We start from the raw sequence: 18,030 nt of genomic DNA on the forward strand, positions 1-18,030 counted from the left end.
ACAAGAAACTTCATATCCATTTACTCACTCAACAAATATATATTACTGTACTATGGAGTATATAGTACATCTGTATATTTTGCCAGGTGCTGGAATGCAACAGTGAACAGAAAGAAATTTTCTTGCCCTAAAAGAATTTCTAACCTAGCATGTGTGTTTTTTATTGTGTTGGATATTTGGACTACAAAGAAAAATAATAGTTACCACCTTGAGCTGCTACCAAGGTAACAATGAAGAACCTGGGGTCTTAGAAGGGTTAAATGGTCTGTGTGAGGTCCACAACTCATATCCCAGTTGTTAGAGCAGGAACTAGGGGCTCCTTGCCCCTTGCATATTCTGTTATTCCCATTACTTCTAAATGTCTCTCTCTTACTTGGGGGAGAAAATACAAGTATCCCAATGGGCAAAGTCAGATCACTAAAACACTTTTTAAAGAATTAGTGGGAAGGACCATATGTTACTTTTAAATTGCTTGCTGACTGTTGATATTTTTTAGTAGGAGCTATGGTATTGAAAGGGCCATTAAGGCATTGTTTTATTGATAATCTTTCCTATGCAGTATGTTGTTTGTAGCATTTAACCATAATAGAGCAAAGCTTTAGAACTTACAGATCTTTTCAAGGACATGTTTGAATGAAAACACTCATTTCAGGTAAATTACAAATGTTCTCAAAGCTCCAGCTTGACAATTGTAGACTTTATGTGTCTAAGCCAAATATACTGACTGAGAGAGAGATCAACATTGGGAAGGGCATCGCCAGTATGGCAGGAGCCTTGAACTGCCTCCTAGGGTGTCCAGTTGAGTTGTTCTGAACACTATCCAAATGTTCAATAACATTTGGAATCATTCCATCTAAAATATTTCCACTGAGGAGATGGAGATTATTTTATTTATCCCATACCCATGACCATACCATGCAGACTATGAGATGACAATGTCAGAAAAGACATAAGAAGGAAGGAAAGAAGATAGGATATCTCAAAACAGCTCCTTTCAGTTTTCAGCATGTTGTCCTTCTGCATGGTGCAATCTCTTGGGTGTGAATCCAGAGCAGTTATCAACCAATAGATCCATGTGATTTGCCTGCAAAGGCTGCAGTTCAGCTTTTTATGATCACCCTGTTGCCTTATGAAAGAGCATTTTCAATTTTGTCCAAGAGTTTTTCTGCCAAGGATACAAATACAGACCCTCGCCTCGTCATTTTTATGGGTTCCCCTGTGTGTTCCACAGTTTTTATGTGTTGTTACAAATGAGGCCAGGTTTTCCAAATGACAACTTCTCATTTCCGCTGACTGCCGCAGGACTCCATCGATTAGCTAGCAAGGTCTTCGTAACTGCCTCTTCCCCCCTGTCTGTCTCCAGCAACAGGACCTTGTGGTGTTGAGTAGGAAGAAAAATGATAGTTTTCTGCTTTGGCAGCATCTGTCATTTATAGATGAGCACCATCATAAATTTGGCATACATCTATCCAAATCCAGGAGGCTGAGATTTAGTATCCCTCATAAAATAATAGATTAACTATATTTATGACAAACATCTTAAGTATGAAATTCTGGGGTACAATCATGTAGAACATAAATTGAGTCCCATCTGTCTAAGGAGAACAGACCATTATACTAGGGCTCATATTTTCATGAAATGTACATATATCATTAAGACTTTCAAAGTCAATTTGAAAAATGAAGCTGCCTCCGTCTTTGCCTATGCACCTTGACTTTGACACAGCAACCTGCCAGGCAAGGCTAAAGACGCTTAGGTAGTTAAGAGTGTGTAGTCTGTCATAATCTGAAAACTAACTTCTGAAACTTTTGAGCATTTTCTTTTTCTTTTCTTCCAAATAATAATGAGCATTTACTAGTATTGTTTGGTTCCCCACTTCTGAGAGAAGTGCCCACTGTTGCTCTAATAAAGTAAACCAAAAGTTAAGACTGACATATGATTTACTAAGGATCTATTAACTTATGATGTACTAGGGATATGTTATAAAATATTCTAAAAAACGAAATCTTGGATATCTCCTTGAGGGTTATATCACCATGAAAAAACTTGTCTGCATGTAAATTATATTGGAATATATAAAAGGACTTTGTATGCACATTGAATGATTTTGTAAATGCACAACCATTGGTGACCTTGAAATCTTAACAAAGGTCATTACTTACATTTTTTATGACATTTCACATTTTTGCTTCAGGAAGAATTCTCTTAAAATGACATATTTTTCTGGAAAGGTGGGTGATCAAATAGAACTAACTACTCAATCAGTATTTGTAGATTCTGTGTGCAAGGGCACTGGTACTAGGCACTTTAGAGGATTCTGAGCCAGATTCTGATTATGCTTAGAGTCTAGTGTCTTACAAATTTAGCTTTATAGTATAAAGCTTAAAGTGTTTTTATAGAAACATTTCTATAGTATTTTCATCTTTCCTGACTTCTGTCTCTGAAAATCAGGTTCACAGTTATAGACATCGGGCATAGTATTATGCAGTACTGGTTTGGTGCTCCCATTTCTATAGACAGCACTATCCAATTAAACATTCTGAGGTGGTAAAAATGGTGTGTTTTCCAACATGAGTGCCATTAGCCACACATAGCTATTCAGCACAGGAAATGTGGCTTGTGCTACTGAAGAGCTGAATATTTAATTTTAAGTAGCCACTCCTAGCTATGGTATTGGACAGCAAACACACCTGTAGACTGTGGTACTGTTTGCTCTTTTGACTAGCTATGACTCCAGAGAAGGCGTTGAACTCTTGAGCCTCTCTTTTTTCATCTGCAAAGGACAAATAATGCCCTTGCAACATCACAGCAGTGTTGGATGGAGCAAATGAAATAATCATGAGAGAGCTTTTCAAATGTAAAACCTAATAAATATTCCTATGATTGATGTAATTAGTTTCTTGGATTTTTTTTTGTCATCCTATGGTATCTTATTTCAGCTGTCTCTTTTTGGCTGCAATCAGTGAGAGGTGATCAGCTATCATCTTCCATTATGCTGCACCTAATAGAGCATATTCTAGAAAAACAGATCCAAGCTTATTAGGCTTATAAGCAAAATATAATCTTAACAGCAGTACTAGTAATAATTAATGTGTAACTGAATGATCATTATGTGCCTGATACTGATACTAATGTGCTAAATATTTTATATGTACTATCTTATTTAATGATCATAACAATCCTCGGGTGAATGCTAGAAACTGAAAGTTAGAGAGGGAAAATAGTGGCTGAGAGTCATTCAGATAGAAAGTAGTTTCAAGACCAGAGTCTCCCTGGGGCAGTCCTTCAAATTCACTACCATGATATGTTACCTTTGGATGAGGGTTCGTGGACTGTACTGCAAATGCTTTTTGAAGGCTGTTTGGGATTATTTTTCAATCGGTAATACTGCTAGAAGTCTCAAAACTCAGAAAGCGTTATCCCTTTCCATATATCCTATTTTACAACTGGTTTTGTTTGTTGTTGTTTTTAAGTTTTGAGTAGTTTGAATGGGGATATATTAATTAACCAAGGTATAATTCTTGAGTGTTATTTACCTACTTTGCATGTATAGCATAGTAAAAAGAACATGAGCTTGAGGTCAGATTAGCTCCACCTCTCACTGACCCTCTAACCTTGACCAAGTCATGTTCACTGACCTTCTATTTCCCCATCTATAAAATGGGAGGACTAATACTTAACTCCCCAGTTTGCTGTCAGGATTAATGAACTAATAAATGTGCCTGGATCCATGCCTATCACTTAAAAGACACTCAATAAATGGGAGCCATAAAAAGCAACCATTTGTTCAAAGAAATTCCCAGACCCTGTCCTTATCTTGACTCCAGGATCATTTCATGCCATCCTGCCATGCAACAGTGATCTGCAGTTACACTCTTCTTTATGTGCTTCCTTTATTGTCTCATAGTAATTACTGCACTTGTGTTTTCATTCCAGGACATTAAGGCTCGATGAGCCTGACTTTCCCAGTGGGACGTTTAAAGATGTAGAAGGACCTTCTTGGTCTTCCTCACATTTCTGTATAATGGACGAAATGTCTTTTTACTCATTCTTAATACATCTCATCCATTATGTCCCCTGCAGCTCCTGGTACTTCATCCTATACACAGCAGTTTAATATATGGTTAGCATATATTAAATGAATATCATTAAGTGGAATTGAATGGGGGAAGCTCTGGTGTCCCCCCTCTACATGGACAGGGCAAAAAGTCATGGGTTAGCTCTTTTTCTTCGTATTCAATAAGATAGATGACCCATCTGATAGGTTGGCGATCTGCTCTATGTATAGCTACAGAAGGGACAATTTAGCACATCCCCCTTTGTTGAAGGAGAAAATTGGGTCCTTCATGTGGAGAAGTGGCCCTCCTGAAGCCAGAGTTGGCTACTGAGATCGAAGGAGTGGGAGGAGGGGAGAGGTTGTAATCAGAATGAGAAACACACCCCTGCCTGATAAGTTCCTGCTAGCATTTATATCAGAAAAATAGGAGAAACTAGTCATTCCATACATTGTATTCCTAGCTTCTTGCAAACATTTTTCTTAGTGTACAATTCTTTTTGTACACTGTTAATTATTTCACCTCTAAAAAATATTTGCTTTAATTTCTTTCAAATATGAAATGACATAGTACTAGAAATTCTTGTCACAATAGAGATAATTTTGTCCCTGGATCCCCAATATTTGAACTTCTGTCAGAGTTTTATGATGATTTTTGCCCATTTAACTGCAAAATTCATATCTAAGTTAAAATAATTTGTCTTCTGCTTGACCATTGTGGCTTAGTGGTTGAGCATTGACCCATGAACCAGGAGGTCACAGTTCTATTCCAGTTCAGGGCACATGCCTGTGTTGCAGGCTTGATCCTTAGGGGGCATGCAGGAGGCAGATGATCAATAATTTTCTTTCATCATTGATCTTTCTATCTCCCTCTCCTTTCCTATCTCTGAAATCAATTTAAAAATAATAGTTTGTCTTTCCTAGCACATCTTAGTTCTTACTTCTCTATTAACAAATATTTTTACTCAATGTGAAAATTAGTGCACCACATTTTGAGTTTAGGAAAAGTTACTTATTTCATTCTTTTCAACCAAAATTTTACCCAATCCTTTGACTCATCCATAAGACATAAAGATTCACATCTAGCAAAAGTTTTTTAAAGTACTTTGAAAAATCTTGAGTAGATGTTCTGTTTCTATTAAAAAAATTCAAAACTGAGAAAACCCTTTTGGAAAGCAATGTCATAGGATAAATCAAGAAACCCCAAAAAATGTTTATTCCATTTGACCAATTAATTAATACCAAGGAAATAATCCTAATGCAAAACAAAACAACAAAAAACGTTATGAATGAAGATGTCCATTGTAGCACTATTTGTGTTAATGAAAACTGTCAATAAGATGATCAGTATGAGAAAAATTATTTAAAGTTCTTGTATCCAGTAGAATATTATGCAGCTTTAAAGTAAATAAAATAACAACATGAAAAATGTATGTAATACATTAAATCAAAAAATTTCAAATTATATCAAATTGAAAGTTTAAAATTGTTTACTCATGTGCGCAGTGTATTTTCATATATTTATTGAGCCCCATGGAATATCCAGCATCACGCTAGGACTGGGTATACGGCAGGGAGTCAGGCAGACTTGGGCCTTGCCCACATGAAAGCATGTCTAGAAGAGTAGAAACTGAACAGGTGATGACAAGCTTGATGCATGAAGAGAAAGGGATGCTGACCTTGTCTGGGAAGGAAGGGGAGGCCTAAGCAGAGGAAGTAAGCATCTGTGCCTGGTGGGTGAGAAGTTAGCTACGCAAACAGGGACCCTGGCTTGGGAATGGAAGTGAAGAGGGCGAAAATCCTCTCATCAGAGGGACCAGTACTCCACAGGAGTTGACATGTGAAAGGCTATCCTGTTTAAAGAACTTGGGGATATGGAAGGGTAATTAGGATATGTAGAATGTGGTTAAAATGGTGGCTAAGGACAGAAATGAAGGCAGAATGAAATGATAGTAAATATGGAGATTCTTAACCTCTTTTATGGCCAACCAATGAAGCCTAGTCCCAGAATAAATGTTTTAAATCCATAAAAGAAAACTTGTAATTTTACAAAGAAAAACAATTACATTGAAATATAGTTTTCAATTTCTTGTTATGATATAGTGGCACAGTAATTAATACAATGCATTCATTAAGATACAGCAATAGGTCTAATATCTATCATAATTTTGAAGGGTTGATGAGCATAAATGGTATTTTAAGCTTCCTATGACCATTATAATATCCAATGAAAATATCTGATTTCTCTTGCTGACAAAGTTATAGGTACTGCTACAGCTGCTATAATTTGTTGTCTTCACTTATAATTGAAAGAAATGCTACATTTCAGTTAGAGATAAGTGAACATAAAGATATATTTGTCATTCAAGTTCATGGATCCTGTGAACTCATTGGCCCCATAGGAGTCCACAGACCCAGGTTAAAAACTTCTGTTCAGTGTGATAGGATTTTGGTTGTCATTTTTCTCCCCTATTCTCCACATGGTATTTGCAAGATAACTTCTTCTGATGACTTGATGAGGTTTATGTATCTTGGGCCACAGATAAGATGGGAAACAGCCTCTGAGTCTTTTGCTTTGTATTATAGTTGGGAGGTTCCTATCTCTTCCTTGCTCAATTCTCTATGGTCACGGTTATAAGTGCCCATGTTGCAAAATTCCTAAGGGACTTAGCATGATGAAAAACCCCAGACAAACCCCTTTGGGGATGTAGGCCTGTTAAATTAATATCACTTTCTTTGGCCAGCAAACTTTCTCCTGCATCCTCTAGGTCTTCAATATGCAGCTGGCTTTGACAACTTGGTAATAAGTCAGCAGACTGAGTCTAGGCACAAATGCTAGATTTAAAATGTAAAAATATGATTAGCTTTTAGCAATATATATTTTTAAAGGATTGGTAGCCTTCTGATGCCTGGGCAGTCCAGCCCCTGAATGTCTGCACAGCCCCTTAGGGCAGGCAGTACCCATTTAGGTCCAGAAGGAGTGAGGGCTGACCCCTATCTCCCTCAAACAGCCTGAAGCAATGAGCTTGTTTGCTGACTGTAAATTTTTTATATTTTCTGTATTAAACAAAGATACACTTTTTAGATGAAGAAAAACTCAGTTTCCTCATCATCTCTCAGACTGACGTTCCCATTGTCAGTGTGCATTTCCCCATACCCGGAGTATCAAAGCTGAACCCTAAACTCTTCATCTAGAGATGAAGGAGGTGGGAAGAGCAGAATTCAAACATTTTCCTTGTACCTTGAGAACCTATGCTTCCTTTTTAAAGGGCCGTTCAGTTAGAAGAAAAAGAACCTGCTCCTCATTCGACCTAGAAAATTCATTTTTAATCTTATTCCTGGCTTTTGAATCGTTACTGGACCTACTCCCTGAGGGACTTGATTTGAGTGGCATGAGTTAGTTATTCTATTTTCCATAATAAAGCTGCCTCAGAAATAACTGTTTCACATCTCTTAGTGACAAATCGGAAAGGGGGCAATTTTTCACCCTGAAGAAGTTGAAATGTGACTTTTCTATTGTACAAGTCAAATGGCTGGAAAACTACATAAAATAGGAGAAAGCTGTTCATTAGATTCAAACACTAGCAAACAAGCCCTCTTTTGTGCTCCCTTAGAAAAGTGACAAGTGCAGGCATATCCTCTGTTTGGCTCAAATAAACTCTCAGAAAAGTTCCAAAAAAAAAAAAAAAAGAACTAAAAGTGACAAGTTCATTACTATCAGTGCCAGCTTTCAACATGGAAATATCTGGAGGTGCCACTGTTTTATCTGAGTGTGGCACTGACAACTTCTGCTCCCCAACAAAGTGGCACAGGGGACAGTGGGACAGTTGTCATGCAGACCTCAGACAAGGAGGGCAATGACTGCCATGTTGTTGGGCCACAAAGTCACTGCAGGGTGTAGTCCAATGGCCAGGGCCCAATTGACATAGGCTTTCAAATGGAGAGAGCAGGGCTATCCTAAGTCAGGATTGTAGCCTGGCAGAAAATTGCAGCCCTGGACTGTTTTGAACTTAAGAAATTAGTGGCCTGGCTTAAGTTATTTAAAATGCATAAGTTTCTTTGCTTTTTTAAGGTAAAGACATACAGATTCTGACTCAGTGAAGAGTCACTTTAATTTATATACAACGTTCACTGCTTCCAGGATTAGTCTAAAAGCCAAGATGTAAAAATTAGATAGAAATGTAGTTCATTAGGAATTAGCAAGCTTCCCAGTGATCAACTGTGCTTGAAGACACTAAGTCTCTGGAATGTGGCTTTAGGTGTGATGACGTGGCATTGTACGTGAAGGGCTCACCGGCATCAGACTGGCCCAATATGTAATATTTGGCATGTTCTTTTCATTTCTGTGTTAGGATATTCTGTGTTAGGATGGTTCATTTTCTCTGAGGTTGTATTTCAGTCATATAGTGCTCAGTTTTATTGAATAGGTGGGTTAATTTGAGTAAAAAATATTGAAAGCTGATTTCCTTCACATGGTTTATCAACTGGATATGAAAACAGCTCCCAAAAAGAGGTTTGAAAATGTTGAGAGCTTTGGAAAATAAGTAAATTAATGTGGAACCTCCCAAGGAGGCTACTTTGAAGAAATAAATTCACTTGGCTGCATAAATTATGGATATCTGTTACAAAGGGCAATTCTGATGTAGCTGAGCAAATTTTGCTTCAAAATCCTGGAGGATAAAACCTTTGAAAAGGTGTTTGAGTAATCAGGAAATAATTAAGACAGTCAGAGCCCTGCTTTATGTGAGGGAATACTTGAAAGTGGAATTCATATTAACCAGAAGTTGCCAATGACATGCCTCTTATTTTAAAAAAAGGAAGTAAACAGTATATTAATTAAATTTTCTAATACACAAATTAAGGAGGCTTTAAAATGCCAGTAAGGAAAGAGAAATAATATAATGGGATTTGATAAAAATATCAAGCAATTAAAATGAGGAATAACGAAGTTAGGCATTGTTGTCATCATCTATGATGATACCAGATATTCATCAGGCAAACCCCACTTTCTAACACCTAAGCATTCTCTCATGCTTCCACTTATTCCACCCATTCACCTCCCACTCCTTTTCATCCCATTCTATGCTTATCTAACTCTGACCTTCAAAACCCAGCCAAAATGCCACTTTCTTCATGAAAAATGTCTCCTTTTTCCTAGGCCAGGAGTAATCATTTCCCCGCTCCATGCTCCCATGCCTCTTACTGGAAACTATTCCATCATAAATTAGACATCTCTGAATGACTGTCTCATTTCCCGTGCTAAACTGTCCCTTTCTTAAGTCTATAACTGCTTTATTTACTATTTTCTTCAGTCTAGCACATTGTCAGCAACTAGCATATTGTTAATATGCCTCTGTTAATGAATAAATGACCGCTTTTGAAAAAGAGATATGAAAAGGAAATGTTATATTTTTCTTAAATAAATAGAGATACAGAGAAAAGATGTAGTTTTGTTCACCTTTTCAGTGTTACCTGAATTGGATAATTGTTGAATATGGTAAATATTGACATTTAAGGAAAATAAGCTTTAAAACTAAACTTCAATTTTAAAACAAAGTAACAGCTTTTTCACCTTGCTGGGTGGCTGTTGTATGTCTTTTATCATGTTAGTGCCATATGAACTCCTCCCTTTGTGCAGGAAGATTAATTCACTACCACTCATGAATAGCTAGAGAAAGCATCATGCTCATTTATGCCACCTACTAACCTGTGGGACATTATTTAATCTATATGAGCCCTAGTTTTCTCATCTTTAAGAAAGGGATAATCATTTGCTGCCTTACCTGTTTCACAAGTTTGCTGTGAGAGATAAGAAGACAATGTAAGTGATAGTACTTTGTAAATTGTAAAATTCTTTGTTAATGTAGAAATATATGGAGGAGATCAATATAAGGGACATTAAAATAGTAATATGAAAAAGAGAGAGAATAAGTATGTGACTAAAACAGGTCAGATTCTTTAGGTCAAATTTATATGAAATATTTTATGAAATGTTTGAAGGAAAGATTTTGCTATGCAATAACTTAGGTTTCCGTCAAAGAAAACAGTAATGCCATAAGGGCAAATGTTAAGATTACTGAATAATTTCACTTGGTGTGTTCTATAATATTGCAGTTTTACTCTGAGGGGTCCTTATAGATAAAAGAGTTCCAGGCCTGAAATAATAATCTTCAATCTAATTTACTCACTATTATCATTTAGGTAGGATGATTCCATTTCCTTCTCTACTACTGTTGAGGTCAGTTTAGTGAACATCGAAAATATTTTCCATCATACTTCATGGCATCCTAAAGTTTTAATAAAGTTGCTGGAAAGGAATATAGATTGTGGAATCCAAGGATAAAAAGGGACCTGAGCATTCACTAATTCTAAATACCATCCAGACTTGGAATTCATCTGTAGAATCCCTCCTCTATCTGGTCTTGACCTGGATGGATCCAAGGCAGAAAAAGGGATGGGAGTCAACGGCTGATCAATCAATTAAGTAGAGATGTGATCTCCTTTTAGTTTGATGTGTGTGAAAGCTTTGGTTTGCCTGGTATGCAGAACAGACATACTGTCATGTTGCTGTTCCCTTGGTCACACCTGGCCTCTTGGTCATCACACAGGTCCCATGGTACACAGGCCCATGGTACAGAGTTCCAAGTTAGCTGGGCAATGAACAAATATATCTTCAGGTTTAATTCCCTTTCTCTCTTAATGAGAGTTTATTAGCATATCTATGGCCATTTTCTAAGAGCACCAGCTCTAGTAGGATTAAACCTGTGATGGATTTCTCTGTTGCTTAAGAAGTTCCCTTTTCTTTCCCAAATGAGCCACTGAACAGAGCGTCTTGAATAGCAAATGAACCCTGAAGAGTTAAAGTCGCTCTGGCCCATCATACAGACTGCATATGGGCCTTAAGGATTATAATCATTTAGTAGCTGCATGGTCAAAATGCCAGATGTCTGTAACTTATTTGGTTAAACCTCATATTGTGCCTATGGTTAATGTCATTATGAGGCTCTGGGTGGGGAGAGATTAACCAAAGAATTTATATGCATAACCCATAGACACAGACAATAGTATGGTGAAGGCCTGGAGGGGGGACAGGTAAGGAGTGGAGGGGGTCAATGGAGAAAAAAAGGGACATCTGTACTACTCTCAAAAACAAGGTTAAATTTTTTTAAAAAGAATTAAGGGAAGCAGAAAACAGTTTACAGAAAAAGAATAATAAAATGGGTTTGATAAGAATAGAATATTATACAGAAATGTATAGAAATATTTGATTAATATAATTAAATTTATGCAATATTATACAAAAATAGAAATTTATAACTTAGAGTGGCAGTAGTTAATACGTATAATGGAATATTTGCATCCTATATTTTAGATAAATCATTTCCATTCAAAGAGCAGCAAAAACTTAACTAATCATAACCAAAATAAACCATGTTTCTTTCCTCCTCTCTGCCACACATGCCAAACTTGAAATGTTTAACTTGGTCTAAAAGTTGAATTTTAACTTTATATTCATGTCCTAATTAAAACATGAGTAGTCGAATGAAACTCCCATTGCCTAATGACTTATTTCATGTTACTATCACATAATGCCATCATATTGGAGGGTATCTGGTTTCCCTATATATTAAAGACATCCTGGAGCAAAATTTACAATTCAAGGGTATTAGGTAGAAAGTTACTGGATTCAAGTGGGAGAATGAGTCATTTCTTATGTCATCATGACCTTGGGGTGACCTGATATGGAAACTGATGGCATGGGATTCTGTTTTAATCAGACTTATGGACTAAACTCTGTGCTGGGGTAAAACCAAATATAGAAATCAAATTCTTATTTTTAACTCCTGTATGTCCATTTATCTGTGTTGATATGATACATGAAGCTTTAATACCATTTCTCTGTGTCTCTCTTAGAAGACAGAGGGAAGCTAAAAATCAGCAGTTCCAGCCAGCCGTCAAACTCTGAAGGTGGCTCCTTTCTCCTCAAATCTGGCACAACAGCCCTGCCACTGGGCGCAGACACTGCTCCCTCCAAGAGCACAAATGGGGCTCCTGGTACTGTCTCTGAATCAGAAGAAGAAAAAGCCAAAAAATTGCTTTATTGTTCGCTATGCAAAGTGGCTGTGAACTCCCTGTCACAGCTGGAGGCACACAACACAGGTTAGTGGCTATTGTTGGGATTTAAATAATGTGCATAACAAAATCCAACTTTTCCCTTCAGAATACATTGGGTGTTCAAAGATTAGGTTTGTTCCGTGTCTTCTCTGCTTTTTTGATTCAGATGTATGATTTTGAGAAAAGTCTGATCAGCAAGGCAAAAGCAGATTGGAGATAAAACTTGTTCTGTTCTATATTTTCTAAATGTACCTAATACCTCCCCAAACTCACTACAAGTGACGAGGATGAAGACATATATCTATGCACAATATTTACTGCAATACATTTACAAGAGAAAAAAATAGAAACAACCTAAAAGTCCCTCAGTAAGGAAATATTGAATAATTATAGTAACTCAATATGACAGATTATATTATTCAGTCATTAAAATGTAATTATAGACTGCCGGTGTGGCTCAGTGGATTGTGGTAGTCCTATGCACCAGACAGGATACATGCCTGGGTTTCAGGCTCAGTAGGGGGCATGCAGGAGGCAGCCAATCAATGTTTCTCATTGATGTTTCTATCTCGCTGCCTCTTCCTACAGTTCTCTCTAAAATCAATAAAAACGTATTTTTTTTAAAAAAGTTAAAATCAATAAAGACAAAAGTGGTTTTAAAAAATATATAATTATAAGAAAATATGTTTATAAGTTGATATGTGAAATTTTCAGAATATTTAATTAGTATGATCCCAATTTTCAAAAAAATATATTTTATGCTGATTTTTAAAGTTTAAGTATAGTTGGTATACAACAGTATATTAGTTATATTAGTTTAGGGTATACAATATAGAGATTTGACATTTTTATACCTTACGATTGTTGTTTTAATAATTATCTTTCACGTTGCAAATTTCTCAAAACATTATTGGCTATATTTATTTTTTATATACTATAAACTAAACTAAAAAGAAATGCACTAAAATGATAACTTTGATTATGTCTGGGTCTTGAAAACATAATCTTTATTTCTGTTTTACTGTTTTTTTACAATGAAAACGTGTTAAATTTATAAGAATTAAAATGGTCATTAAACAATAAAAGCATTGGGAAATTCAACCTGAAGATAACCTCTCAAGAATAAGAAAACAAAGAGCTTCATATAGTTCTTAAATCTCTATTTAATATGTGTCTCTTTCTAATTTAGGATCTAAACACAAGACCATGGTTGAAGCTCGTAATGGGGCTGGTCCAATTAAGTCCTATCCTAGACCTGGATCAAGATTAAAGATGCAGAATGGTAGTAAAGGGTCAGGACTACAGAACAAGACATTTCATTGTGAAATCTGTGATGTCCATGTTAATTCAGAAATTCAACTCAAACAGGTAATGTATTCTGAATTAGTAGTCACTGTTGTTTGGGGTCACCACTTGACTGTATATCTCCTTATCTGATGGTTCTCACTGTGCTCACAGTTAAATTAACTAACCTTTATATGATGCATGCAATATGCAAAATACAGTTGCTTTGTGGAAGAAAAAGTCACTACCAAATATTTGCATACCTATTGTTACTATATGTCAGATTCCAGACTAGGTGTTAGAGACAGATGAGTACAGCAGTCATCTAGAGCTCACAGTCAAGCAGGAACTTCTGGAAGACAAGTGGGCCATTCAGCTGATCATCCAAAGACCCAAAATCTGGTTAGGGGGACAGACGCCACAGTCACAGGGGTAATACCAGGCAAAGTTTAATAAGATCTATAGAGAAAGAGGAAAGGGCGAGAGGCATTACAATGGAGTGGGGAGCAAGTCTTAACCCACACACTACCTTGGAATTTGTACCTAGAACTGGGTCCAGCTACCGCTGGTATGAAAGCCTCAAATCATGGTGAAACCAGCTACCTCTATCTGGAAATATATTTTACATGAAATAGAACTCACATTTAGATTCAGCTAATGCAGCAAACTTTTTTTCAGCACATTTCTAGCCGAAGGCATAAGGATCGAGTTGCAGGGAAACCACTGAAGCCGAAATACAGCCCCTACAACAAACTCCAGCGGAGCCCAAGCCTCTTAGCAGTAAGTTCACCTTGCCTGCTCACCTGTTTTGTGGGGCAGCCTTGCTGGGTTGGGCAGATTCTGTGGGTAAGGAGTGCCTAGGGATAATTAATTAGTCCTGAAAGGTTTGGAACTTAAACAGCCCTCATAGACAGAAATTTTAGAATGAACTGCTTAGTTCCGGCCATAGGACACCTTGAAGAAAGCTTCCTTAGAGAAGAGAAGCTGAACCTCTTCAAGAGCTAATACCTCACCCTTTTAGGAGGACCTTTTGAAAAGATGATCTTCTTTAGCATATAAAGAAAAGAAAAGGCTCAGGAACAAGGACAAGTGATGACTGTTGAACCTGGGAAAAGGGATTGCTTTCAGAAAACTAAAATTCACCCATTTAGCATCCTAGCATCCTCCTCCCTTCTCTGTCTTCCTCTCTTTCTCTCTCTCTCTCTCTCTCTCTCTCTCTCTCTCTCTCTCTCTCTGTCCCTCTCTTCTCCCCCTCTATCTCCTTCCCTCTTTCCCTCTGCCTCCCCCTCAACCCCTCTGCCCCCGGTAAGTAAAGTAGGTGTGTGTGCTGCCCTCTTTCTGTGTCTAGTAGGCATGTTGGTAATGGGCCTGTTTCACCTGCTCTCAGTATGTGCTGTTGTCAGTTTCTTTGCAAAACTACCCAAGGAGCCCAGCTGGTTTGGCTCAGTGTATGGAGCATTGGCCTGCGGACAGTCAGGGCACGTGCCTGGGTTGTGGGCTCAATCCCCAGTAGGGGGCGTGCAGGAGGCAGCCGATCGATGATTCTCTCTCATCACTGATGTTTCTATCTCTCTCTCCCTCTCCCTTCCTCTCTGAAATCAATAAAAATATATTAAAAAAAAATAAACTACCCAAGGACTTCAGCGATAGGTGCCATGTAAATACCCAGACGACTGGATTTCATAATTTCCCTGGGACCCAGGCTGACACTCCATCTGAGGGTGAAGCTGGGAGTGGCCAGCTGGAGGCCTTGCTCAGGTTACCCTCCAACCGCGCTATAGCCTCCCTCTGATGCTGAGCAGTGTAACCTGCACTAAGCAAATCCAGCCTCAGAACTCTTCCAGATGGCAAAAGAGAGAAATTAAGGATCAATGTCTTACTTCACAGGAAGATTCCACCCTGGGATTCCTTTCCAGAGAAGCTGCTCGCCCACTTACAGTGATTCCCAATGAAGGAAATTTGAGTTAGCTGCAGTTTTTCAAGGAATGCCTTTTAACTGGCCAGAGAGAGGAGTGTACACTGACTTCGTTTTCATGACGCTTCATGGGTCCCCCATGTCCGGAACATCAGTCACCTACCCCAGTGCAGCTTTTGGAAGAGAAGTGAGGTAAAGGGTCATGAACACTCTTTAAAAATTTTTTAAATAATAAAATACCTCTTCAAGGCTGCACTGTGGATTATGACAAGTCAGAATTTTGAATTGAGTTCCATTGTCTAAGCAGGAACCCTTGGGGATGATTGCTTTTCTTTCTGAGCAGCTGTACGAAACCACTTTAGGATCTGTCTGTTCAGAGGGGCTTTCCTAAGCTGTAGTGTCTGCGGGCAAAGACCACCAAAAAGAGTTGAAATGGAAACAAATCAAAATAAAGGTATCCATGGAACCTTTGAAACCAGTTTTGTGAAAATGGTCATTTCTTGACTTATGAGAATAAAGATTTTTTTAAATATATATATTTTTATTGATTTCAGAGAGGAAGGGAAAGAGAGAGAGATAAAAAAACATCAATGATGAGTGAGAATCATTGATCAGCTGTTTCCTTCACGCCCTCCCCCCCCCCACTGGGGTTCGAGCCCACAATCTGGACATGTGCCCTGATAAGGTATCGCATGGTGACCTCCTGGTTCATAGGTCCACACTCATCCACTCAGCCACGTGGGCTGGGCAAGAGTAAAGGTTTTTTAAATTTGACTTCTTAATGTCCATGCTTAACTTATAAAAATATATCTGTGTTGCTTATTCAAAACAATCCCCCCACCCCCTTCCTGGTTCTCTCCTTCCTTTAGGCAAAACTTGCATTCCAGAAAGATATGATGAAGCCTTTGGCCCCAGCCTTCCTGTCCTCGCCCCTGGCAGCGGCAGCTGCGGTGTCCTCCGCGCTGTCACTGCCACCCCGGCCTTCCGCCTCGCTCTTCCAGGCGCCAGCCATACCTCCCGCCCTCCTGAGGCCGGGCCATGGGCCCATCCGTGCCACACCTGCCTCCATCCTCTTTGCTCCCTACTAAGTCTGCAAGCCCCGAGTCGGTTGAGGCCAGTAAGTAGGAACGTTGAGAAGAAAAGCCAAAAGGATTCAGCAAGTCAAGCATTTTGTGTTGCAGTGCCCTCACCCAGCCACAAGATGTGAGCCCGACTCCAAAGAACAACCCATCACTAGATTCAAGCGTGCTTTTAGGGCCCGCTCCTGTCATTTGGGAATCCCAGCAGCACAAGCTTTATCTCCCTATCCCCTCCCCCTGCCCTGCCCCATTCAATCTGTGTATCTGAGATATTTGGTTTCTTGCGACTGTATGGGTCAGAAAAAAACATAGACATATATCATTCTCTGACTATTTTTCCATGAGTGTGATCTGGCTTAGAAACAATATGGAATATTTTCCTGACAGACTTGAAAAGTAGGGTCTTCCTCACATGTCTGTAAATAACTCTGGAATCAAATTGGGCACATTCTAGTGTGGAACACAAACAGATGAACACAAGTGCTTACTTGTGGACCCCATCCTACCAATGGATCACAACGTTTTCTTTCTGGTGTACTATCGTTGACAGGGATTGTGTACTGTTTTAGACCCAAGTACTGTTGTACCCGGTGTAGTACTAGATCTGTATCTCTTGTCTGAATTAAACACTTTTTTAGTTGCTGTGTAAATGTTAGGAAGCAAATAGCTTTGAATTTTCTCGTTAAGAGAACAAACGATAAAGTAATGTATTGTTTTTTCATTTTCCATTTTATTGGGTGATACTTAAATGAAATAGAAAGCCATATAACATAGCTATAATTACTACCTGTTTGCTATTTTTGTTTAACTTATTTTGTAGCTTCCTCACCAGTTTGAGTTGCTAAGCAAATGTATACAAACAGAAAAGAGCTTCCTAAATTGCACATTTTTGCACCTCCTGTGCATTCTGCAAGAAGACAATGAATCCATGTACTTCTACGTAATTATCTTCTTCGTTTTTAACCTGTTTTCATTTGTAATGATGCTACATAATCTTGTGGCTCCCTAATGCAATAATGTACAGAAGATAAAAAATTTATAATTGAACAATTTGTCTTTCTGTTCACTGAATATGTTGCAGGTCATGCTGCCATGCTCCCTTTCTAAGCTGGTATCAACAAAACTGGAATGTTTGTGATATCAGGGGTAAGAAGTATCATAACACAACAAACCAGAGTGAACTCTTTTTGAGCATCTGTATCTGCAATCTGTAAATGGTAAAATGTCTGTGTATTTTTTTAAATGTACCTTTTCAATAAAAGTACAAAATATAAAAATATGTTTGTATTTTCAAAGTGATTTTCTCCTGAGATACCTTCAATTTGAAATCATCTGATGAAAGATTTTCAGTAGATGCAAAGATTGCTTTTTACATATTTAGCATTTCCAGCATATTTATTTGTCATGTTTATTCATTGCTGTTCACAGCATCTGTATGAGGCGAGACTTTGCTGCTGTTTTCCCTCTGAATCTCAGAGAAATTGGGCCAAAGTTGTGAGTGTGACCCAAAATAATGGTAGCAGCCTGCCAAAAAATTGGGACTGAATTTTTTAAACTTACTGTGTGTCTTCTAAATCCGTAG

General features: G+C 38.0%; 1 protein-coding gene across 1 annotated transcript in view; it reads left to right on the forward strand.

The window, feature by feature from the left end:
* Nucleotides 1–17,713, forward strand: part of ZNF385B (zinc finger protein 385B) — a 350,869-nt gene extending 333,156 nt beyond the window's left edge. Inside the window, exons 6-9 of the mRNA XM_081095256.1 lie at nucleotides 11,970–12,215; nucleotides 13,360–13,538; nucleotides 14,133–14,234; nucleotides 16,239–17,713. Of these exons, the coding sequence (XP_080951382.1) occupies nucleotides 11,970–12,215; nucleotides 13,360–13,538; nucleotides 14,133–14,234; nucleotides 16,239–16,457 (746 nt within the window). The 3' untranslated portion in view covers nucleotides 16,458–17,713. The remainder of the gene's footprint in view (nucleotides 1–11,969; nucleotides 12,216–13,359; nucleotides 13,539–14,132; nucleotides 14,235–16,238) is intronic.
* The last annotated feature ends 317 nt before the right edge of the window (nucleotides 17,714–18,030 follow it).

The sequence above is a fragment of the Myotis nattereri genome (assembly GCF_964212035.1).
Source record: "Myotis nattereri genome assembly, chromosome: 7".
NCBI lineage: Eukaryota > Metazoa > Chordata > Mammalia > Chiroptera > Vespertilionidae > Myotis > Myotis nattereri.